The following is a 24,561-nucleotide window of genomic DNA, read 5'->3' on the forward strand; positions in this document are numbered from 1 at the left end:
CCCGCATTACAACGAAACCGCATTACGACGATCTTTTTGCAATCGCAAAAGGATGGTCTGAATGGTTTTTTACGCTTTGCGATGATCGGTTCCCTGCTTCAGGAACCGATTCTTCGCAAAACGACGATTTTCCTCCAGCTGATCGGCGGCTTGAAAATGGCTGCCGGGTAAATAAAACGGCTCCCCACTGTTTTCTGGGACGGATTCCTCGCAAGACAGCCACCAAAAATGGCCGCCCTATGGAGGATCTTCACTGGACGGTGAGTTTCCAGCCCATTGGAATGCATTGAAGGGGTTTCAATGCGTTTCAACTGGCTTTTAATTTTCGCATTACGTTTTCGTTCTACAGTGACTTCGCTGGAACGAATCAACGTCGTAATGCGAGGCACCACTGTACCTCATGCTCAGATGGTATTTGAAACAGCTCTACCCGCCCCTCCAAAAAGAACTGGCACACACAGACCCCCAATTTTTATCTTGGGGGGAAGCTTGCTGCGCTGAGCTTCCTGAACAGAAAGGTGGGAGATGATGCTGTCGGATCTTGGCCTGGTTGAGGAAGATGCTGGGGTGTGTGCATTGAAGTGGTCTTTGGCCATGTCTGTTGAGGGTCTTTCCATTTCACCCCTCCAGGAATAGAACCTACGGCGCGGGGAGAGGTTATAACTGAATTTACGGGGAGACGTGCTTGAGTGGTTGGCAGACCTTTGCCCCCCCCCCTTTGCCCTTCGTCCGTGGCCTGCGTGGTGCCTTTCCAGTGGGTTGGATTAGAATTCTCCCCATCCTCACAAAACGTGGCACGATGGAGGTCATGCTGCGACCCATTTCAAAGGCGGAGAAGATTCACCTGCTCTGAGCCACATCTACTCTGATGGGTCTCTCTCAGACCCCCCCCCCGGTCCTCTTAAAAACAAAGATACTGGGGGGGGGGGGGGAGCAGCAGTACGTGAGCATTGGTGGATCCATACGGCTGCCGCTCGAACTCTGCCCGTAGCCAGCTGAATGGGAAACACAAACTCCTTCTTAGGTACAAATGCAAATAAAAAATAATTTTAAAAATAGGCGATGCCTTTCTAGACAACTAAAAAAAATAGTCATAAAGGTCATGGTCGAATCTGTCTCTGGAACAGCCTTGACCAACCTTACAAAGGCCATGTTGGCTGGGGATGATGGAGGCCGTAGTCCACCACAGCTTAAGAGTGCCAGTGTGAGGAACATTATCCGAGGTAAGTGGTTTCTAACCTTGGATAGCCCAGATGTCCTTGGACTGCAATTCCCAGAAGCCTTCACCACCGGCTGTGCTGGCCAAGGTTTCTGGGAGTTGCAGTCCAAGAACACCTGGGTGAGGCATGGTTGTGTGAGCCACTGTCCTAAGAAAACGTCCCCTGTGACCAAAGACGGCAGATACCGATGGGCTTTACCACTATCGCTTCTGCCTGAAATGTGGAAGTAAGTAGTTACAAGTAGTGTCATTGCTAGGCAGGGTAGATTGGATTTAAACCACATGGATTTAAATCACAATTTAAATTTTAAGAATTGGATTTTTTTTTGACAATATAAAATTTAAAAAACTGAATTTTAAAATTAAAATCATGATTTCAATCCATTTGATTGTTTTTTTAAAAAATCACTGATTTTTTTTAAATCCACCCCGTGAATGGCAGCCATTTACTTCTTGAGGTAACAATGGTTTAACTACATTATGTGGACTGATGCTCCAACATACAGAGAGAACAAGTTTGCCTGAATAAAAGAGGTAGTCATGTGGAGATAAAAGACGCAAAATATGCCTTGTTGTATGTAATAACAATATGCTACTGTTTGTATTTAGGTAGGTAGGTAGGTAGGTAGGTAGGTAGGTAGGTAGGTAGGTAGGTAGGTAGGTAGGTAGGTAGGAAGCAAGCAAGCAAGCAAGCAAGCAAGCAAGCAAGCAAGCAAGCAAGAAAGGCATATTTAGATTTTTCAAATATATCTCATACAATGTATTCTCAAAGACTTTCAAGGCCGGGATCCAATGATTCTTGTAGGTTTTTCAGGCTGTTTGGCCGTGTTCTGGAGGTTTTTCTTCCTAGTTCTGACTCCTGTCCTCTGAAGATGCTGGCAACAGAGACTGCCGAAATGTTACGAACAAAAACCTCCAGAACATGGCCAAACAACCTGAAAAACCTACAACCACCACACTTTAAAACTAAGAGTGAAAATGTAGTTATAAACTCTCCCTTTCTTGATCTAACAGGTAGAGGCTTCCAGTCTTTTTTCACTTTTACTTTTTAAAGGTACTTAAAACATGCTTTGAGATGCAAGTTTAAAAACAACCAGCACCCAGCTGACTTTACAGGAGTCTCTTATTAATCCCGAATGTTGAAGAGATGGCTCGTTTCTCTCATCCTCTGCATTTTTTATTTTTTGCAAGTAACGAGGCTGCTATACATTAATGCCACTAACTGGGTTTGCAACCCGAAGAGTGAAGCTCCATCGGCTGATGCAAAGCCGGGAGGAAGGAAGGGTTTTTTTCCTTGTCAAAAAATTCTGTTCCGACCCCTTCGTGTACCATTCACACTATCATCACCCAAGGCAGCAAAAGTGGGGGAGAAAATAAAACAGTGGACATGGTATGAACGCATGTGGCTGAAACTGAGAGAGAAGAGGAAAATCTCAGTAATCCAAGGTACAGTTAAAAAATGACTTAAGCATTCTTGATATATGAATTTGTGGGGAGACCATTTATCAACCAGGCTCTTTACCTCCACGGCCGAGTCCCTCAAGCCGAAGAGTCGTGTCATTCCCCTTTGACTGATTAATTAGCCAATCGGGGGACATTTTTCACTGTAGAGACACGGACGGGTTACTCTAGCTAATGTTTGGTCTCTAATGGCGACGCATTAAAGCCAACTCGGCTTTTTCAGCCTATCGAAGTGACCGAATGGGAAGGGAAGATGATCCATCAAAACCGGATTTCCCCACCCTCTCGGTTTCACCTCGGGCGCCCACAAAAAACCCCCAAGGAATGAGCAGCCCCGAGGTGAGCTTCTTCACCAGCAAAAGGAGCCAGCGAAGGACCAGGGTGAGGTTTTCTTTTTTTGGGGGGGGAGAAGGAAAAGAAGAAAATTCTAAGGTGAGCTGAGCTCTGCTTTCAAGTTGCATTGATTCTCCTTTGGTTATGAAAGAGAGTCGGTAGAAGACGCTGCAGCTTATCCCTCTCTGTGGCTCTGTAGGGAGAATGCCCAATTAGACCTGGGTTCAAATCCCCCCCAGGCCATAAAACTCACCCAATGGCCTGGGGTCGGCCACTTTCTCTCGCACCCTGACTTATCTCACGTGGTCGTAGTGAAGGTAAGGTGGAGAACAGGAGGACTTAAAACTCCACATGGATTGTAAAGCTCCTGGATCAGCTCCTAAACTGAGACAGGCAGTGGGACAATATTTTTTGTTTGCTTCCTTGCTTGTTCGTTTGATTGCCTGTTTTCCTCCCAATAAGGGAACCCAAGGCAGCTCATAATATTAAAAAGAATAGAATTCAAATGGCAATAAGTCAAAAAAATTTAAAAATTATACACCACTTAAAATGTAACCAAATAATTAAAAGCAGTAAAGGTTCCCCTTGACAATTTTTGTCCAGTCGTGTCCGACTCTAGGGCGCGGTGCGCATCCCTGTTTCCAAGCCGCAGAGCCAGTGTTTTGTCCAAAGACAATCTTCCGTGGTCACGTGGCCAACGCAACTAGACACGGAATGCAGTGACCTTCCCACCATGGTGGTACCTATTTATTTGCTCGCATTTTTACATGCTTTCCAACGGCTCGGTTGGCGGGAGCTGGGACAAGCGACGGGGGCTCACTCCAACGCATGGATTCGATCTTATGATGGCTGGTCTTCCGACCTTGCAGCACAGAGGCTTCTGCAGGTTAACCCGCAGCGCCACCACGCAAGTCAACATTAAAAACTATCTTCACTTATCTAATGGGGGTGGGGTCTGGAATGGCTGACGTGTGACTTTCATCCATGCTGGCTGTCCTGCTGATTCAGACGTTTCCGATTTCTAAAAAAGAAACTTAAAATAATTGAGACTCCAGCGCCCAGCAACTTGAGAAAGACAAGCCACTCTTAAAACATGGGGTCTGTGTGCTTCGTTTTATTGGTGGGGGGAGCCTTTCCGACTCACTGAATAACCTGTACTATGTTCGGCCGGCGGGAAAGCGCCGTGGAAAACCAACGATCTACTTCAGCAATCTTGTTTCTAGGGTCACCGAGCTAGAAATGTCCGAAAAGCCTCCCTCCAGGATAGGAAGATCAGGGTTTGCCTGCCATGTCCGTCACGCGCCGTCCAACTCCAGAGATCCCATGGAGATCTCACAATCATGAGCGGCTGATTCACTCTCTGCCTGGCCTGCTGCTCTCACTAAGCCTCAGAGGTGCCTGGTGATACAGGTTTTGGGAAAGGTGGCCCCTGGATCCTCTCCCAAACTCTTGAGTATTCCATGGCTTTGTTTCACTTTATGTTTGCGGTCCTTAACCTCCCACATGCTTCTCACGCAGCCTCGTGCAAATCTTACCTCCAGCCAGTACTTCCCAAATCTGAGTGCCTGGGACTTTCTCTCACCATACAGCAATATTAGGAGTTCACTTGCGTCAAGCTTCAGGATGATTATTATTAGGAGTCTTGTTTCGTTGTCATGCCACAATCGCGGTACAGTAGACAGACAGATAAAAACTTATGGGTGGCTGCAGAGGTCCCTTAGAGAAAGGTCTCTGTGTATAATCAAATAAGCAGGCTGGATAACTCGGTGGGTTGGAGCCCCAAGCTGCAGAGCCGGGCGCTTGACTGGGTAAGTTGCACTGCTATAGAGTGCCATCCTTGGAAAACCTTGGAAAGGGTTGGCGTCATTTGGAATCCACTGGATAATGACGCGTAATGACTAATTACACTAGCAGCATTTTTGCCAGGGACCAAGAGGCACTTCTCACAGAATCCCACTGCCGGAGGTGGACCCACATAGATGGATCAGGGAAGAGGGCCTTCTCGGCGGTAGGGTGCCAAGCCATGGTTACGTGGTCCTTGGAGAAACTCCCCGGACATCTACTTTGACATTGTTTCAGCAGCACGACATCATCTTTCAGTTTCGGGTCACCAAATGCTTCACTCTCCTGATAAGTAGTTTTAGTTTGACATCTCAAATCTACAAGATTTTGTTCAGATTAGTTAGGGTTTGGTCGTATGGCTAGGCTTCTCCTGATGCATCTACCTTGAAAGGCCCTAGGAGGAAAGTCTGAAAGAACTGGGAATGTTTAGCCTTGAGAAAAGATATGCCCAGTTCTTTCAGTCTTTCCTTGTAAGGCTGGTTTTCCAGCCCCTTATCATCCTGGTTGCCCTCCTCTGAACTTGTTCCAATTTGTCAGCATCCTACTTGATGTGCGGTACCCAGAACTGGACAGAGGATTCCAGATGAGGCCAAACCGGTGCCGAATAAAAGGGGAACTAGTCCCTTGCAGAATTTGGAGACTATAGCTTTTGACTCTCTCCATCTGTATGAAGCCCAAAGAAGAACCGAACCGAACCGAACCCCGAATAGCTTTCTAGTCCTCATGGTACAAGCAAAGGCTGCTGCTCCCACGTCCAGGGTGAAATGAGCAGTCTGGACTCCTGCTTGACTCATCTGTTCAACATCAGGAAATGCGAATCGAGAGAGGAAACTTCGAAGGGCCGGTGAAAGGGTGTTAGTAATCAGGAAATTGCCTGAAGATGACAACTCCAACTTCCAGACGTCTGGTCATCCGACATGACTAAATAAGGGGAGGATCAGATGGTGGAGATGTCACGTTCACAGCGAGGATAATGGTTTCGTCACTGAAAACAAGGGTCGTTTTTAATCAGGCGGCCAGATGAACAGGGAGGCAGAAAGCACATTAAAAACAATCAAGGTACTGATGCTACCTGCAGCGATCAACCTTTGCTAATGCGTCCACATACGACGGCTGATTTTCAGATGAAACCAGAATCTTATTTAAGCTAGCCCTTAATCCCAATCTCTGGTGCCAAACTGCCAGGAAACACAGCAGCAGGGAGGAAAGAAGCAGGGCAAATAAATTTATTATATATAGCTGGAGGAGGTGGAGGGAGATGGCCAGGGGAGTGTGCAAAAGGGATTCCAGGAAGTTCAGCCAGATAGGAACTTCGGGAATGTGTTTTCCTGCCTCTACAGTGGAGAGATTTGGAAGAAAGAAATCAGGAAAAGAAAAACAGCCAAGTCACCTACGAGCAGGAACAAAAACTCCGGGTTGATCCACCCATTTGCAGAACCAGGAAAAACCAACCAAGGTGAGCTTCTGAGTTCTGAAAAATTCAAACGCTCACCTTTTCTTTTTTTTTTGTTTGTAAACAATCCAGTGGAAGGTATTACTCCGTCTCGGAGAAAGGAATAAAGAGGCAGTGGGAGCATTCTAGCCAAGGCTCCCAAGGGCCGGCTAATGGCTAATCAATATTTCCAAAGGGTTCATTGTCTTTGTGGGCAAAACGCTGACAATTCCACAAGCGATGCTCTGAGATAGACATCTATTGTTTTGTCAAAACTGTTATATTCTGTAGTGTAGAGATACCAAGGAAGGCAATGGGGACCCACCCCTCTGGGACCTCTGGCTTATTAACAATAGCTTCATTAAGCCTCCTCGTGCATTTCATGGGGATCATAAACTGGGAGGGACGTGGTGGCGCTGTGGGCTAAACCGCAGAAGCCTGTGCTGCAGGGTCAGAAGACCAAGCAGTCGTAAGATCGAATCCACGCGACGGAGTGAGCGCCCGTTGCTTGTCCCAGCTCCCGCCAACCTAGCGGTTCGAAAGCATGCAAATGCGAGTAGATAAATAGGTACCATCTCGGTGGGAAGGTAAACAGCGTTCCGTGTCTAAATCACACTGGCCATGTGACCACGGAAAGATTGTCTTCGGACAAACGCTGGCTCTTTGGCTTGAACAGCGGGATGAGCGCCGCCCCCAGAGTTGGACACGACTGGACAAAAATTGTCAAGGGGAACCTTTACCTTTACCTTTATAAACTGGGAGAAGGCCAAATGGCTGCTGAGAGGAAAGACACGAAAGTGGGGTTGGTTGTAATGCAACTAGGGACGAAAGTCCACTCGCTTTTTTGGGACGGAAAGTCTGGGACCCTCGACGGAGGTCCTGTTCCGTCCTGAGAGGCTAGGCTGGTGGGACTGGGAGATGGGGCTTTCTCCGTGGCAGCCCCTGGGTGGCATGACTCCATCCCAAGGAACGTCAGGCTGGCTCTTTCTCCCCCCCCCCCAACAACAAGGCAGAGCTATGGGTCAAAAAGGCACTGTTCAAAAAAAAAAAAAGTCTTTCGTCACTAGACCTGGTTTTTAAAGCCGGCTTTTGAAGGACCTTCTGGATCCAACCTTGAACACCCTTATGGGTCTGGCCCTGAATCTTTCCAAGCAGCGCTGAATCAATATCATCTGTTGTAAATAGTCGTGGGTGGAAAGATTACAGAACAAATCTTTTAGATAAATAAAATCCCCAGAGTCCCCCGGGCCAGCTTGGTCCCTAGTCGTGTGGCAGTACATCACAGGCACCTTCTCCCGAATCATGCTGTAGTCAAAGGATCCAAACGCCTACATGTTCTGTTTTTATTCCTGCCTGTGAGAGGTGGAAGATCTACCTTTTCTGGATAACGCTTAGGCGCCGGATTCCAAAAAATTAATCCTGCAGAGACAGGAATCCTCCTGGTATAGACATAAAGGTCTTCACAAATATGGTGGCTCTTTCCACATTCCATGTAGCCTATGGGTTTTCTTTTTGCCCCTAGGGGTCTTTTCTCATGTAAATTAAGGTAACTGCTGCTAATGAAGGGCGTCCCACATTCCATGCATTCATACAGTTCTTCCCCCCCCATGTGAGTTCTTTGATGGGATGGAAGGCTATATATCGCTCTGTCCCAAGCTCCATCGGTATTGCTTGCATTCACGTTTTCTTTCTAGTGTGATTCTTTGATATGAACTAAGGTTGCTGCCCTGCCTGAAGCTCTTTCCACATTCCGTGTGGGTTTGCATGGTTTCTCCCCCATCTGAATTCTTTGATGTGAATTCAGGCTATCGCTCGGACTGAAACTCAGTTCACATTCCACACATTTATCTGGTTCCCGCCCCCATGCACATTCTCTGATATGCAAATAAAGCCCTGCATAACTTGGCGTGGGTAACTGCAGCTGAGCCCCTTTGTCAGCCACAATTAGCTGTGGGACCCCTTCATGGATTGCTGCCTTGTCGTGGCGAAGGGGCTTGAGTAACTCAGAGAAGCTATGGGCTATGCCGTGCAGGGACACCCAAGACGGACAAGACATAGTGGAGAGTTCCGACTAAACGCAATCCACCTGGAGTAGGAAATGGCAAGTCACTCCAGTATCTTTGCCAAGAACGCCCCATGATCAGAAACAAAAGGCTAAAAGATATGACGCTGGAAGATGGGCCCCTCAGGTCGGAAGGCGTCCAACATGCTACTGAGGAAGAGCGGAGGACAAGTACAAGTAGCTCCAGAGCTAATGAAGTGGTTGGGCCAAAGCCGAAAGGACGCTCAGCTGTGGACGTGCCTGGAAGTGAAAGGAAAGTCCGATGCTGCAAAGAAAAATACTGCATAGGAACCTGGAATGTAAGATCTATGAACGTTGGGAAGCTGGAGGTGGTCAAACAGGAGATGGCAAGAATAAACATCGACATCCTGGGCATCAGTGAACTAAAATGGACAGGAATGGGCGAATTCAGCTCAGATGATTATCATATCTACTATTGTGGGCAAGAATCCCGTAGAAGGAATGGAGTAGCCCTCATAGTCAACAAAAGAGTGGGAAAAGCTGTAATGGGATACAATCTCAAAAATGATAGAATGATGTCAATACGAATCCAAGGCAGACCATTCAACATCACAATAATCCAAGTTTACGCACCAACCACCATCGCTGAGGAGACTGAAATTGAACAATTTTATGAAGATTTACAACACCTTCTAGAACTGACACCAAAGAAAGATGTTCTTCTCATTCAATCGGTCTGGAATGCTAAAGTAGGGAGCCAAGAAATAAAAGGAACAACAGGGAAGTTTGGCTTTGGAGTTCAGAATGAAGCAGGGCAAAGACTAATAGAGTTTTGTCAAGAGCACAAGCTGGTCATCACAAACACTCTTTTCCAACAACACAAGAGACGACTCTATACATGGAAATCACCAGATGGGCAATATCGAAATCAGATTGACTATATTCTCTGCAGCCAAAGATGGAGAAGCTCTATACAGTCAGCAAAAACAAGGCCTGGAGCTGACTGCGGCTCTGATCATCAGCTTCTCATAGCAAAATTCAAGCTTAAACTGAAGAGAGCAGGAAAAACCACTGGGCTAGTCACGTATAATTTAAACCAAATCCCTTATGAATACACAGTGGAAGGAAAGAACAGATTTAAGGAACTAGATTTGGTGGACAGAGTGCCTGAAGAACTTTGGATAGAGGCTCATAACATTGTCCAGGAGGAAGCAACAAAAACCATCCCAGAGAAAAGGAAATGCAAGAAAGCAAAGTGGCTGTCCAACGAGGCCTTAGAAATAGCAGAGAGAAGGGAAACAAAATGCAAGGGAGATAGGGAAAATTACAGAAAATTGAATGCAGACTTCCAAAGAATAGCAAGGAGAGACAAGAGGGTTTTCTTAAATGAACAATGCAAAGAAACAGAGTGTTAGGGCAACAATATAACAGAAGGGTGAAGGAGGGACACTAAATTATCTGTGAAGCTGCAACTTCTTATCTGTATCTTCTTGGAATCTTGGTATCTGGGGTCCTCAAAGACAAGCCTGGTTTGAATCCAATCATCTCAGGCAGCAAGACTGGTGGGTCCATCACCCAGACTTTACCTGCCTCAGCCCGAGTTGTGGAAGTTTTCCCCAATGCTGGCTCTACCAGACTGAGCTCCCCAGAGCACCAAAGAGAACAATATGTTCAAGGCAAACACTATTTTATGTTGCATTAATAGAGCCATCACCTCCCATCACCCACTGGCCCCATCACCTCCTAGCAAATAGAAGGTGAAGATATGGAGGCAGTGACAGATTTTACCTTCTTGGGCTCCATGATCACTGCAGATGGGGACAGCAGCCACAAAATTAAAAGACGCCTGGTTCTTGGGAGGAAAGCGATGAGAAACCTAGACAGCATCGTAAAAAGCAGAGATATCACCTTGCCAACAAAAGTCAGAATAGTCAAAGCTATGGTTTTTCCAGTAGCGATGTACGGAAGTGAGAGCTGGAGCATAAAGAAGGCTGACTTCTGAAGAATGGATGCTTTTGAATTGTGGTGCTGGAGGAGACTCTTGAGAGTCCCACGGACTGCAAGGAGAACAAACCTATCCGTTCTGAAGGAAATCAACTCTGAGTGTTCACTGGAAGGACAGATCCTGAAGCTGAGGCTCCAATCCTTCGGCCATTTCTCATGAGAAGAGAAGACTCCCTGGAAGAGACCCTGATGTTGGGAAAGTGTGAAGGCAAGAGGAGAAGGGGACGACAGAGGACGAGATGGTTGGACAGTGTCATCGAAGCAACCAACATGAATTGGACCAAACTCCGGGATGCAGTGGAAGACAGGAGGGCCTGGCGTGCTCTGGTCCATGGGATCATGAAGAGTCGGACACGACTAAACAACTAAACAACAACAATAGAGGTATAGGTCTCCAAATCCTGTGAGGCACTAGTTCCCCTCTATTTAGCATTGGTTAGGCTTCATCTAGAGTATTGTGTCCAGTTTTGGACACCACACTTGAAGAAGGAAGCTGACAAACTGGAATAAGTTCAGAGGAGGGCAACAAGGATGATCGGGAGCTGGAAATCAAGCCCCATGAGGAAAGAGCAAAGGAACTGGGCATGTTTAGTCTCGAGAAAAGAAGACAGAAGGAAGACAGGACAACACTTTTCAAATGCTTGAAAGGTAGTCATGCAGAGGAAGAACAGTTTGTTTTCGATCAACCCAAAGTGCAGGGCATTCATCAATGGGCTCAAGTTACACGAAGCCAGATTTCAGTTGAGTATCAGGAAAACCTTCCTAACTTTTAGAGCAGTACAACAGTGGAACCAGTGACCTCGAGAGGTGGTGAGCACTCCAACACTGGAAGCACTCAAAAATAAATTTACATGATCATCTGTCATATCTGCTTTGATTTGGATTTCTGAACTGAGCAGGGGGTTGGACTTGATGGCCTTAGAGGCCCCTTCCAACTTCATTATTCTATGATAATACAATTCCAAGGACTCATTGTGGTTTTAAAAGCAGGTTTCACACAATCGGTAAAATCTGCTTTTAAAAAAAGTCTCTAATCAGGTTTTTAAACAGTAGCTGTTTTTTTTTTTTTAAATCTTCAAAAATGGACAGGCAGACAGGATGCCAGCAGCCCAGAGTTTCTTCCTTGAGTCTGAAACCAAGAGGATTCATGTACCATGCAAATGGGACTCTGGTTTGATCCTTGCAGATGCTTTGCCACAAAAACCACGACGATGGGGTTGGGAAGGCAGAGGCCTGCCCCCAGCAACCAAGGTGGACAAAATAAATAAATAAATAAAGCAATGACTTTTTTTAAAAAAAAAACTGACTTCAATCACAATTTGATTTAAATTGTCAAAAAAAATCATTTAAAAATATATTAAACTGTGATTTAAATTGCATTTTAAATCAATTTGGGTGGCTTGAATTTAACTCCACAGCCCTTTCATCCTCCCCAGCACCGTGCTTTGGGCACGACCCTTGACAGAAGGAAGCTTGGCAGATCACACCTCCCTTTTGAACCCCAAATACAACAAAGCAGTTTCAGCGCACAGACCAGCACTTGGAAAACTATTTTCTCTAAGGGGGGGGAATCTTTCTGCCTGCATGGTTGGGGGATTCAAAATCATAACTCTTCCCGTGTCCAGCACCAAACAGCATCTCCCGGTGGCTTACGACACCCTTCCTGCTCCTTCAAGTCAGCGCTGGCTGGCGTTCTGACGATCACTGCTGGGGGAAACTGCCCTGTCCAGGAAGAACGAGGACTCTCATTGTCTGCATGAAGAGCCTCGGGGCACGGTGGTTAAACTGCAGTACTACGGTCAAGACTCTGCTCATGACGTGAGTTCAATCCTGACAGGCTCAGGTAGCTGGTTGAGGATTGACTTCTCTCTTTCTGCGGTTGGTAAATGGGAGTCCCCAGCTCGCTGGCGGTGGGGGAAGCAATCTCTAGCCCACGTGATTACCTTGTCAAGCAGCTCAGCACGACGGGGCGGTGTGTAAGGAGCAACCCTTTGCCTCTGCTTTTCAGCCAAACCTTTGAGAATAAACCAAGCAGTCCTGGTTAGGATTAACGTCTGTCTCACTGGAACTGGAGAAAGATAGTGGATGACGTTTTCTGATATTCTGTAAACTGGCCAAGGCGCTTCTAGATAAGCGAAGAAGAGGAAAAGAGACCCGAGCGGGACATGGCAGAGACTTGATGTCACGGAGCTTGGAAGGGCAGACAGGCTCAGAGTTGGGGGATGCCCGACGTGCCAGCCGGGTACCTTGGGCTACAAGGCTGGTGAACAAACACATGGAATGTGGCTTGGTGGCCAAACCTGGCCAGGTTGGTCTCCGACCGACGGGAGAAGCCCCAGCTCTGACGGACACCAGGGACTCCCCTTATCTCGGGAGGAAGAGATACATCGACGTTTGGGCTCGGCGTTTCCTCCTTTCTCCAGGCATGACACTGACACGCTCCAGGGCTTCAAATTCCAGGCTGTGAGATCCGGTGCCAACTTTCCAGAGAATAGACACACACACACCCCCAGGCCCACAAGTCAGCACGTCCTGCGAGGAAAGAGGGCTCTGAGTGGGGAGGAGGGCAGGGCCCCCTCTGAAACCATTCCTCCCTTGACAACCTCCTTGCCCCACCATCAGACCCAAAGAAGAACGGGAATCACGGCAAAGGAAGGCTGGGATGATGATGATGATGATGATGATTTTGATGATTATTATTATTATTTTGCACAGAAGGCCACGGGTGGCTTGAAAAAAGGACAAGCTTCACTCGTCCCCCATTGCTCCATCCCTCCCCACTGAGCAGCAGCCTCCTCGCCCCACCCTAGCTTCCTCAAAGGAACGGATGTCCACAGCTACCAGCAAGCGGGCGTCTCACCGCCTTAAGAACAAGAAGAGGAGACGGCAAAGACCAAAGACGGCCGGATCTGGTGGTCAGCCACCACTCGTAGCCGAACCACAGACTCCACGCATAACTGGACTCTCTTGCGACTCTGGGCTGGGACTTGCCTCGTGATTGAGACGGGAGAAGCTTGCGTCAAGCCATCCTCTAAGGCCGTGGCCTTTGCAGATGTTGAAAGACCACAACTCCCACCGTCCTGGCTACTGGCTGCAATGGTTGGAACGGGGGTGGGGGAGAAACCCAAATCCATTGTCCGGAACCAAATTCTGCCTCCCCATTTATAAAAATAAGCCCAACCTCGTCCAAACGGTCTCCCTTCCCTTTTCCTCAACAAGGAACCCTCTTCAAGGACAAAGCAGAGATCGACCAGATGCTCCTTCTTATGGGGAGAATAACCCCAGATGAGCCACCTGCCCAATGCTTAAATCAAATAAATTAATGGTCATTGTAAGTATATACATAGTATACCCATACAACGAAATTCACAGAACTTAGCTGTGATAGGAACACACACACACACACCGTTTTAAAGCTAGAAATGGGAAAGGCTCCCCCTCCAGCCAAGGCAAAACAGCCAAAGCCGAGACCTCCCCGTGGTCCCTTCTCCAATAACGCCTTCCCTTTGAGGAGGGCCCCTGCCAGAGTGCAGGGCAGGCGGGCGACTCCAGTCTCATGGGGGACCAGCGAGTTTATTCCGGCTTCTTGTCAGAACTTGACAGGGGCTATCCAAGATGCTGGCCCAGGTGTTCTGATCTAATCTTTATCCCCTCCCCAAAAAAAGCAAAATACTTGATTTATTTTGTAGTTTATGATCAATCGCTATGCAAAAAGATGACCAAGAATAGCAGCCATGAAGGAACTAGAAAAGGTCATCCAGGGTAAGGATGTGCCTCTGGAGACCAAGGTGTGAGAACTGGACGGTAAAGAAAACTCACAGAAGGAAAAAAAAAGATTAGTTTGCAATGTGGTGCTGGAGGAGAGCTCTGAGGATACTCTGGATGGCCTGAAAGATGAACGGGTGAGTCCTCGAGCAAAGAAGCGGGTCTCAGAGTTAATGAAGTCTGAACTCTCTCTGGAGGCAAAAAGGCCCGAAGCTGAGGGCATCCTGCTTTGGGCACATCCTGAAAAGGCAGGATTCTCTGGAAAAGACCATCAGGCTGGGAAACGGAGAAGGCAGCAGGAAAAGAGGAAGACCCAAATGTTAGATGGACTGACTCTCTAAAGGAAGTCACAGGCTTGCCTCTGCAAGAGCTGAGGAGGGCTGTTGAGGACAGGATGTTCTGGAGATCCCTCGTTCATCAGGTCGCCATGAGTCGGAAGTGACTTGGCGGTACATGACAGCAACGGGCTTTTTCCAGGAGCAACATCGCTCAGTACCAGAAAAAACCACGCACCCTCTTTCCTTAGCTCTTTGCTCAGACGGTCCTTATCCAGCCGCAAACACTTACTCTTATCTTCTAGCTCCTAGCAGATTAGTTAATTTCTCAATGTCACCAAGTGTGAATGTTGCCCGCCGGCTGCCTGAGGTGAGAGGGCACCTTGTGCCAACACGGAGCTAGGAGGATCATAACTGGAAACCGTCAGAACTGGCACGGCTGGGATCCCAGAAAAGTAGACTTTCACACTGCCACATTTTGCTGCAGAGCTGTTCGCCACACCCGACAGGCGCAGGCTGATCTCGACTCCATGGATTTGTCTAATCCCCTTCCAACAGAGCCTTCGCCACACCCCGACGCAGCAAACTCCAGGAAGTCGTATCATTATCCGACAGATCAGGTCAGACACCCTGGGACTGTTTGCTTTACCCCATAACCCTTTTTTCCCCAAGACAACATTAAAAGGACACTACCTCCATCCAAAAGCCTCCGGTCAAGGATCATTCACAATACAAACTGAAGAACAAATGAAACCTAAAGAACGGGATCAAAAAGGCCAGCTGGGACGGAATATCCAGGGCAACCTGTCAATAGCGGCTGGTTTCCTCTGCTAATCGGCTCCTATCTTATTTATTATTTTATTTTATTTATTTATTGGAGTTCTACCCCGCCCATCTAGACCAAAAGTCTACTTTGGGAGATTTACAAATTTAAAAAACAATAAAACCACAAAAATGGACTATAAATCCAAGATGGTAAGATGTGAATTTAAGATACAGCAGGAGAGAAAGTCTGGCCAAATAGCCAGGTCTTGAGTTTGCTTCTGAGGACACCCAGAGAGAGATCCAGGCGGATCTCCACGGGCAAGTTGTTCCAAAGGCGAGGGGCCACTGCCGAGAAGGCCCGGTTCCTTGTTTTTTCCTTCCGGACCTCCCTCGGCGTTAGGCCCCTCAGACGCCCAGCCTGGCTAGAACGAGTGACACTGGGAGAACCGTTTAGGGCTTTATATGTCATTGTAAGAATTTTGAAATCAACGTGGAAACGAAAGGGCAGCCCATGCAAGGAGGCCAGTGGGGGGGGGAAATATGTTGGTATCTTTTCACCCCTGTAAGAAGACTGGCCACCACATTTTGTACCATCTGAAGTTTCTGCGTCAGTCTCAAAGGCAGCCCCACATAGAGCGTATTACAGTAGTCTAATCCTGAGACGACGAGCACATGGATCAACGTGGTTAGTGCCCCCACATCAAGATAGGGAAGCAGCTGGGCGATCCGCCAATGGTGGAAATGTGTGGAACGGACCACTGACGACACCTGGGTCTCCGTGGTGAGCGCCGGGTCCAGATGTACACCCAAACTACGAACCTCACTCTTGGTGGTAAGTCGCACACCCCCCCCCAAAGGAAAGGGAGTTTCCCAGACCACTGATGTCTGGGGCACCCACCCGAAGGACCTCCGTCTTGCCCGGAGGGCATCCTTGACAAAGGACCCTTGACAAAGGATCTTGTCACATCCTTTGCAATTAGAAGTCCGTAAGTAATCAGAATTAAGTCAACAAGAAGTGTTAGGAGATTATACCTAGCTCTCTGATACCTGACAGTTAAACAAGAGGTGCTCTGATCTATTTCACCCAAAAGCAAAAACATTTTATTTATTTTGTATTTTATTATTACTGGGTATAGGCTTTCCAGCAGCAACACCACCCAGCACCAGACAACCATGCCCCCTGTTTTCTCAGCTGCTATCTCTTTGTTCAGGCTGTTGTTATCCAGTCACAAACATGTTCCACTCATTTTCCAGACACACTTCCTTCTCTCTAGCTCCCAACCTTCAGTCTCCAGATGTTCTCGGACTAGAACTCCCAGAAGCCTCCACCACCAGCTGTGCTGGCCAGGGCTTGTGGGAATCAGAAGTCCAAGATCATCTGGGGAGCTGAGGCCAGGGAACACTGTCCTAGAGCAGGATTCCACCACCAAATCTCAATTTCCTTCCAGGGATTAAAAGAGGGGGACCATAAAGTATCGTTTGCAAAACCTACGAAGGGATCACACTCCTGCTGGTGTGGCTGGAGTGTAGGTGCACTCATTTAAGGCGGAAGCAAAACACAATTTCACGATCCTACTAAGAAGTCCGCCCTACTCATTTCACTGGAACGTGCTCCCCAATACATGGATTCTCACTCAGATTTGATATTTAATGGCAGCCTTGATGGGAAATATTCACAATTACAATGGGCAGCTCCAAGACAGGAAAATACCAAACACTGGGAAAAAAAAAAAGAATATTGAGAGAGAAAAAGCGAGCCACAAACCTGCTTTTTGTTGGACTGGCGTTTCCCAAAAATGCAGGAGAGGTCTTCTTCACTTCGGTTAGAGAGATCTTTCCCTGTGAAAAGAAAGGAACCCCTTAGTCATTCACAAGGAGCAGCTCCTTTCCTGCTTCCCTTCAGCGAACTCAAGGGGGAACACGCAGCTTTTCTTCCCTGTATTTCCTCTATGCAAGAACCTTGTAAAGTAATCACGATGGTCAATTATTATTTATTAAATCATAACACATATAAATTCATAACAGACTATTACCTGTCCTGGTGTCTCTTGACCAATGACCTCTTCCCAACCCACCAGATCTTCCCAGGAAAGGCTTCTCTGGGTTGCTACTCTGAAGGAGACCTGGGAATCGTCAGCGAGGGGTTTGGTCTCTCTTCCTCATGGCACTGACTTTGCAGAACCCGTTCCCAGAGGAGCCAGGGCTGCTCCCCCACCTCCCTACTAGCTTCCAGAGGGCAACTTTAAAGATTGCTTTTGAGGGAGGTCTCCCTCAGTGAGCCTGCTAGAGATAACACCTCTTGTCTGGCTCAGAGAGAGAGAGAGAGAAGATGCTTGGGTGTCATTAGTTTTAATGTTTTGACTGTTTTCGCTTGTTCACTGTTTGGTGCTTACTGATATCTGGATGTTTACTTCATTATTTTGTGGGCTGCTCAGAACAGTGCACTGCACTTATGAGGTGGTATACCTACCTACCTACCTACCTACCTACCTACCTACCTACCTACCTACCTACCTACCTACCTACCTACCTACCTACCTACCTACCTACCTACCTACCTACCTACCAACCAACCAACCAACCAACCAACCAACCAACCAACCAACCAACCCAACCAACCAACCATGATAGTCTATTATGTCTTGTGTTCTATTATTATTTATTAAATCATAACAAACAAGTGGACTGCACTTATGAGGTGGTATTTCAATCAATCAATCAATCAATCAATCAATCAATCAATCAATCAATCAATCAACCAACCAACCAACCAACCAACCAACCAAGATAGTCTGTTATGTCATGTGTTCAATTCTTGATACGCCCTTCTGAGTACTTTCTACCTAGAAACTACCTGAAAAGGATTTAGTTCTTGGTGATTCCCAAGTGGAAGTAACAATGGGCTCAAGATACAGGAAGCGGGATTTAGGCTGAATATCAGGGGAAAAACTTCACTGTAAGAGCAGTACAATAATGGAACTCATGACCTCAAGGGGAGGTGGTGAGCACTCCAAGGCTGGAGGCACTCAGGAGAACACTGGACCCTCACCTGTCAGATCTGCTTTGATCTGTATTCCTGCCTTGAGCACGGCGTTGGACTCGATGGCCTTATACAGTTCTTCCAACTCCACGATTCTGTGATTCTATGATTTTAATTTTTGTTATCTGGCTGCCAACACCATTGGGTTTGGTGGGGTTTTTTTTGGGGGGGGAGTGATGCTTTCGGGATGGTTTGTTTGGATGGGTGGGCAGGGGAGTTGGATACTTTCATGCTTTGATGTCCAGGGTAGTGGCTTGCCACTAGATGGGCACTAAATCAATGAATGAATGGATGAATGAATGAATGAATGAATGAATCAAATAAATAGAACCAGGCTGAGTGATAGCCCAAGGTCACATCCTGCCTTCTGTGATTCAGCAGGGAACAGAAACTAGAAGTCCAACTGAAATGACACGGGCCCAGTAGCAATACAGGAGACGGGGGAAAAGAGAATGGTCAGTTTGTACTTCCTAATTTCTCCACAAAGATGGCATAGTTACAACCTGTGCAGTTCGCTTTCATTTCACCAGGGCTTCAGCAGGAGAAAGCGCTGGATAACTTATTGGTTTAAGCATCTGTCTATGAAGCCAGAGGCTGGGAATTCAGTTCTTCAGTGTCTCTCCAGGGAGAAGACCCAGTTTTGGGGGGGGGCACTAGTCCCAGGGCACCCCCAGAAGGGAAGAGAAAACCACGGAAAAAGTTTGCCAGGAGTCAGAATGGTTAAGCAGCAGAAAATCCTGCTGGCTCGTGCCATTATTTTATGGCCTGAACCAAGCGTACAGGCCATCAAAGTACTTTCCACTTACGACCATCCTCACAGTTTTTGAAACATGTGAGATGTTCAGGGAGTGGTTTACCACTGTCCACCCTCCTCTGAAGAATTCCCATGGTCCCAGATGGAGATTTGAACTCAAATCTCAGCCCTAGCTTAGCACTTTACCAACTTCTCCACACTGGATCTCATGCATGTGCAGGTGGAGTTTCTCTATGCTTCTTCGGATCTGTTTGTTTGGGCAGAGATGAGAAATACAGTACAGTGGTGCCTCGCTTAGCGATTGCCCCGCATTACGATGAATCCACTTTACCACGATCTTTTTGTGATTGCAATAGCAATCGCAAAACGATGGGCTAAATGGGGGGATTTTGCTTAGCGATGATCGGTTCCCTGCTTTGGGAACCAATTTTTGCTTTACGATGATCAAAAACAGCTGATCATTGGGTTTTCAAAATGACCACCAGGTGCTTAAAATGGCTCCCCGCTGTGCTTAGGGACGGATTCCTCGCTATACAGGCAGCAAAAATGGCCGCCGTATGGAGGATCTTCGCTGGATGGTGAGTTTTTACCCCACTGGAACGCACTGAGTGGGTTTCAATGCGTTTCAATGGGGTTTTTAATTTCGCTTTACGATATTTTCGCTTAACGGCGATTTTCCTGGAATGGATTATCGTCGTTAAGCGAGGCACCACTGTACTATTACATGATTGAATTGCTGTGTCTTATATTTTCCAATTAAAACTACTCATCCAAGTTCAGTTTGCTGAATATAACATTTTAAACCACAATTAAATAGGCCTTATTGATTTGCAGCCCTATGAAAGACTTTAGTTCAACGACCTTTTTTATTGAGAAGTCTTTTGTGATACAGTAGGACCCCTGTATATCTGTGGGAATTGTTTTCACGCCTCCCTGTGGATGCTGAAAAACGCAGATGACAGCTACCGCTATATATAGCATAGTCTCTAGCCTCCTCTAAGGGCCAGTTCTAGTCATGACATATTGGAAATATCCTTTGCTAGTGACCCATATACATCGCATGGTGTCTGGCACTCTCTAGTGGCCAGTTCTGGCAACTTCACCTTCTGAATATCTATCCTGTTTTCCGGAAAATAAGCCCTAACCTGAAAATAAGCCCTAGAAATGATTTTTCAGGATGCTCGTAATATAAGCCCTACCCCCAAAATAAGCCCTACCCCCAAAATAAGCCCCAGTTAAGTGAAGCCCACCCTCCACCCTTGTGCAGCAACCAGAAGATTACATGACTGCACTTGAATAAATGTAGATTGTCGTACATGGAAAAAAAAACACCCCCTGAAAATAAGCTCTAATGTGGTTTTGGAGCAAAAATTAATATAAGACCCTGTTTTATCTTCAGGGAAACACGGTATCTATCTATCTATCTATCTATCTATCTATCTATCTATCTATCTATCTATCTATCTATCTATCTATCTATCTATCTATCTATCTATCTATCTGTCTATCTGTCTATCTGTCCATCTGTCCGTCTGTCTGTCTGTCTGTCTGTCTGTCTGTCTGTCTGTCATTTTTCTTTTAACATTTTCAGATTGTGGATAAGTGAATCAGCAGATACGGATCCCGCGGATAAGGGGGTCCCACTGTACTGATAAAGAAAGTAAAACTAACACTGACAACAATTTTTATGGATGGACTGATTGCTTTGCTTACTAAACAGCGGAAAAGTATTCCAAAGCATTTCCCAGACAACCCACATCCGTGGCGGTCAAGCCCTGAAGGGATTCCGAAATGGCCACCCCTGATCTGGCTTGGGTTTCCCCTTCCATCTCCTTCACCTCACCTTTGGCAAATTTCACGTAGTGAACCCGTTTCCGAGAGGTCTTCGATTTCTCCTCCAAGCTAAATGTTTTCTTTTCCTCCTCCTTCGGTGCCGCCTCTGAAACACAAATTGGGGTATGTGTGTGTGTATGTCATGTGAGACCCACAGCTGTGCTGCCTTCTTGCTTCTGAAAAGCCACAACAAAGTGGCTCTAGGTTCTTAGCCGCTTCCGTTCCCACCTTATCACAACGTCAGAACCAAGGTCCATCCTATTCACCTGGCTATTTGAGCGGGGATTTGCATCGACACCCACTTCCCTCTACACCACCCAGTCTCCTTTTAACTCATAGTATTCCATTAGCACATGGGCTGTACAACAACGACGATGACGATGACGATGACGATGACGATGACGACGACGACGACGACGACGACAACGACAACAATAATAATAATAATAATAATAATAATAATAATAATAATAATAATAATAATAATAATAATAATAATAATAATAATAATAATAATAAACCGCACCCCTCCAGTTCCTTGGGAGTCCATGTGCCTCTTCAGTGAGCTGTATAAGCAATGCAATTTTGAAAACTGGCCTTATTTTTTATTTTAAATTTAAAATATTTTTACACTGCCTTTCTCTTTAAAAGGACCCAAGGCAGCTTACACCATGAAAGGGGAAATACTTAGAAACAGTAAGTATATAAAGATTAAAAGAGAATGATACAAGTATCATATTAAAAACAAGAAATAAAATCAATACTAAAACTATTCAACGCAGCAGAGCGTAACAATCTATTTGAAAAATCTCACTCAGACAGCCGGTCACTAAGGAAAAGCCTGCCTGAACAGAAAGGTCTTCACTGCCTTGCAGAAGGACAGCGAAGAGGGGGCCAGGCTGGATTCCTGTGGCACGGAGTTCCAGAGTCTAGGAGAAGCGACAGAGGAGGCCCTTTCCTGTGTTCCCACCAAATACACCCGGGAAGGTGGTGGGACAGAGAGAAAAGCCTCCCCTGAGGATCTCAATGCCCTTCACATGAAGAACTCACACTTTGGAAATGCAACATTAAGTTACAGTCAACACCTAAAAAACTGGGAAGCCCCTGAGCAACGGAACCTTAAGCTCGGATTGGCCATCGTTGATCCAACTTAAGAGGAATTAAGATATTCATGATGGAATCTCCATAACTTCAGAAAAAGCTGCACCCCCATTCCCTTAGAGGGGATCAGGGGTCTTTGAGAACAAAGCATCATTTTTATATGAATGTCTGTGGGGTGAGGATGCTGGGTGAGCATCAACGATCTGGGGGCCAGTTTTGGGGTGTTTATGACGAGACTGATTTAGAACCCCCCCTTCTGAAGGCTTTCCTTTCTAAGTCGTCACCTTTCACCTTTCCTGCTGGCATTGTGCAGTTCTGCTTTTATCTATTCATACTGTGCCTTGCCCCCTTCACAGATTGCTGCCTTGTCGTGGCAAAGGGGCTTGAGTAACTCAGAGAAGCTATGGGCTACGCCGTGCAGGGACACCCAAGACTGACAGGTCATAGTGGAGAGTTCTGACTAAACACGATCCACTTGGAGTAGGAATTGGCAAGCCACTCCAGTATCTTTGTCAAGAATACCCCATGAACAGAAACAAAAGGCTAAAAGATATGATGCTGGAAGATGGGCCCCTCAGGTCGGAAGGCGTCCAACATGCTACTGAGCAAGAGCAGAGGACGAGTACAATTAGCTCCAGAGCTAATGAAGTGGTTGGGCCAAAGCCGAAAGGATACTCAGCTGTGGACGTGCCTGGAAGTGAAAGGAAAGTCCAATGCTGCAAAGAAAAATACTGCATAGGAACCTGGAATGTAAGAAGACTTAATGACTAAACAACAACAACAACAACCGTGCCTTGTAAGGGTTATCCCAGCAGGCTTCCCTGAAATTGGAGTTTTCCAGATGTTTTGGAAGCTATCGCTTTTCAGCTCCAGCTGGTCAGCATGGCTAATGCTGAAGGATGGTAGAAGCATCACCAAAGGGACACCAGCTTAGAGAAAAGCAGTACAGCCATGAAATTGACTAAACTGCTATAAAACATATAGGAAATCTCCCCAACCTTTTCTTTTTTAAAGTACAGGGCTGGGAAACCTCCAATATTCCAATCCCCAAGCTTGGCCATAGCCCTTGATCCCAATTACATTGGAAGCAGCTGGAATTTCAGTTCGGGTTTCAAAGCCTCCACTTGGTTTTCACTTTTTAAAAATCAAAATAACCAGAAGCTTAACTGTGTTTCCAGAAGAACAATTCACCATTTTCCCCTGTGTGTTTTTTCCTTACTAGGAGCTGCACAAACGGGGGTGTGGGTGTCGCGGGCCCACAACTGTTTTAAAAGTCTGGCCAAAACCAAAAGAAAAATCAAAAATTAAAGAAGACAAAACTGTGGTGGCACCTTAAAGACTAACTGCTATATTTTAATGGCAGCTGTTGTGGCCAGTTCTCCTCCTCAGATGAAAATGTGTATTACAATATAGAAGTCAGGTGGCCACACTGTTTTCGTCTTCAGCATTTTTGATTTTTGTTTGTTCTTGGCTTTATATGCTAAGCACAGACTAACACGACTACCTCTTTTAAAACTGCTTTAAAGCTTCTGAGCTTCAGATTGAGGGACAAAAACAAGAGAAAGGACAAGTGAGGGTTTTAACCTATAAAGCCCTCAATGGCTTGGATCCGAACTATCTCAAAGACTGCATCTCCCTTGATGAACCAGCTTGGGTGTTAAGATCATCAGGAGAGGCCTTTTTTGCTGCCCCACCACCTTCCCAGATGCGTCTGATGGGGACACGGGAGAGGGCCTTCTCTGTGGCTGCTCCCAGAGATTGTGGAACTCCCTCCCACTGGAGGCCAGCCTGGCCCCGTCTTCGCTCTCCTTTTGCCAGCAGGCGAAGAAGACCATTCTCAGCCGGCAAGCCTACCCTAAGTGAATGGTCATTGAGTGGTTTTTATTTAAAATGGATGGTTGCACCTGAACTGCACTGAATGTGTTTCAGTGTTCCTTATGTTTTCTGGCCTTGCATTCATTGATCCTCTTAGTACTGTGTTGTTGCTGATCTTAAATATGATCTTTTAATTGCTGTAAGCCGCCTTAGTCCTTTTCAAAAAGAAAAGTGGGTTAGAAACATTTTAAACAAAACAAAACAAACCCCTCCTTTCTCCCGAAAGCACCACAGCTCAGATCTCATTGTAGAACCTTGCTTCCTGCATCTGGTTTAAAAATATGTGTAAGGAAATCCAACGCAGATCTTTCTATATTATGAAAGTCACAATGATTTGAGCCCAACCACCCACCTCCCATACAAGTGGCACTACTGCCTCCTGGTGGCCAAGTGGTGGAATTCCACATTAGTTAAAACAGAAAACCAAACGGAAAAGAATCCAAAGATTATTAAGGGAAACCAAAAGGTTTACAGTGTACCCTCGACTTACAGACTTTTCAAGTTACAGACTTCTCTGGCCGCAAAATTTAGGTTTGACTTGCAGCCAGAGAATCAACCTACAGACCAGAAAAAAACCAAAATGGAACAAAATTGGCCGGTTACAGATTAATTGGTTTTCAATGCATTGTAGGTCAATGGAGACTCGACCTACAGACTTTTCAACCTGCAGCTACCGTTCCAATACGGATTAATTCCGCAAGTAGAGGGTCCACTGTATTTTGGTGGGAGCTTTCGTGAGTTACAGCCTGCTTCTTCGGATATTGTGTAATCTACAAAAGCTCACACTGAGATAAATCTTAAAGACGGCCACAAGTATTTTCTTTTCTTTCCGCTTTTGT

The 24,561-nt window shown here is 46.3% G+C and overlaps 1 protein-coding gene across 2 annotated transcripts in view; it reads right to left on the minus strand.

The window, feature by feature from the left end:
• The window catches only part of PINX1 (PIN2 (TERF1) interacting telomerase inhibitor 1), a 58,915-nt gene that overhangs the window by 23,968 nt on the left and 10,386 nt on the right, over positions 1 to 24,561 (minus strand). Inside the window, exons 5-6 of one of the 2 annotated variants that reach the window (XM_072986669.2) lie at positions 20,757 to 20,852; positions 16,885 to 16,958 (exon numbers count right to left, since the gene is read on the minus strand). In XM_072986669.2, the coding sequence (XP_072842770.2) occupies positions 16,885 to 16,958; positions 20,757 to 20,852 (170 nt within the window). The remainder of the gene's footprint in view (positions 1 to 16,884; positions 16,959 to 20,756; positions 20,853 to 24,561) is intronic. The other variant, XM_072986674.2, reaches the window with a different exon arrangement.

The sequence above is a fragment of the Pogona vitticeps genome, chromosome 1 (assembly GCF_051106095.1).
Source record: "Pogona vitticeps strain Pit_001003342236 chromosome 1, PviZW2.1, whole genome shotgun sequence".
Lineage (NCBI taxonomy): Eukaryota > Metazoa > Chordata > Lepidosauria > Squamata > Agamidae > Pogona > Pogona vitticeps.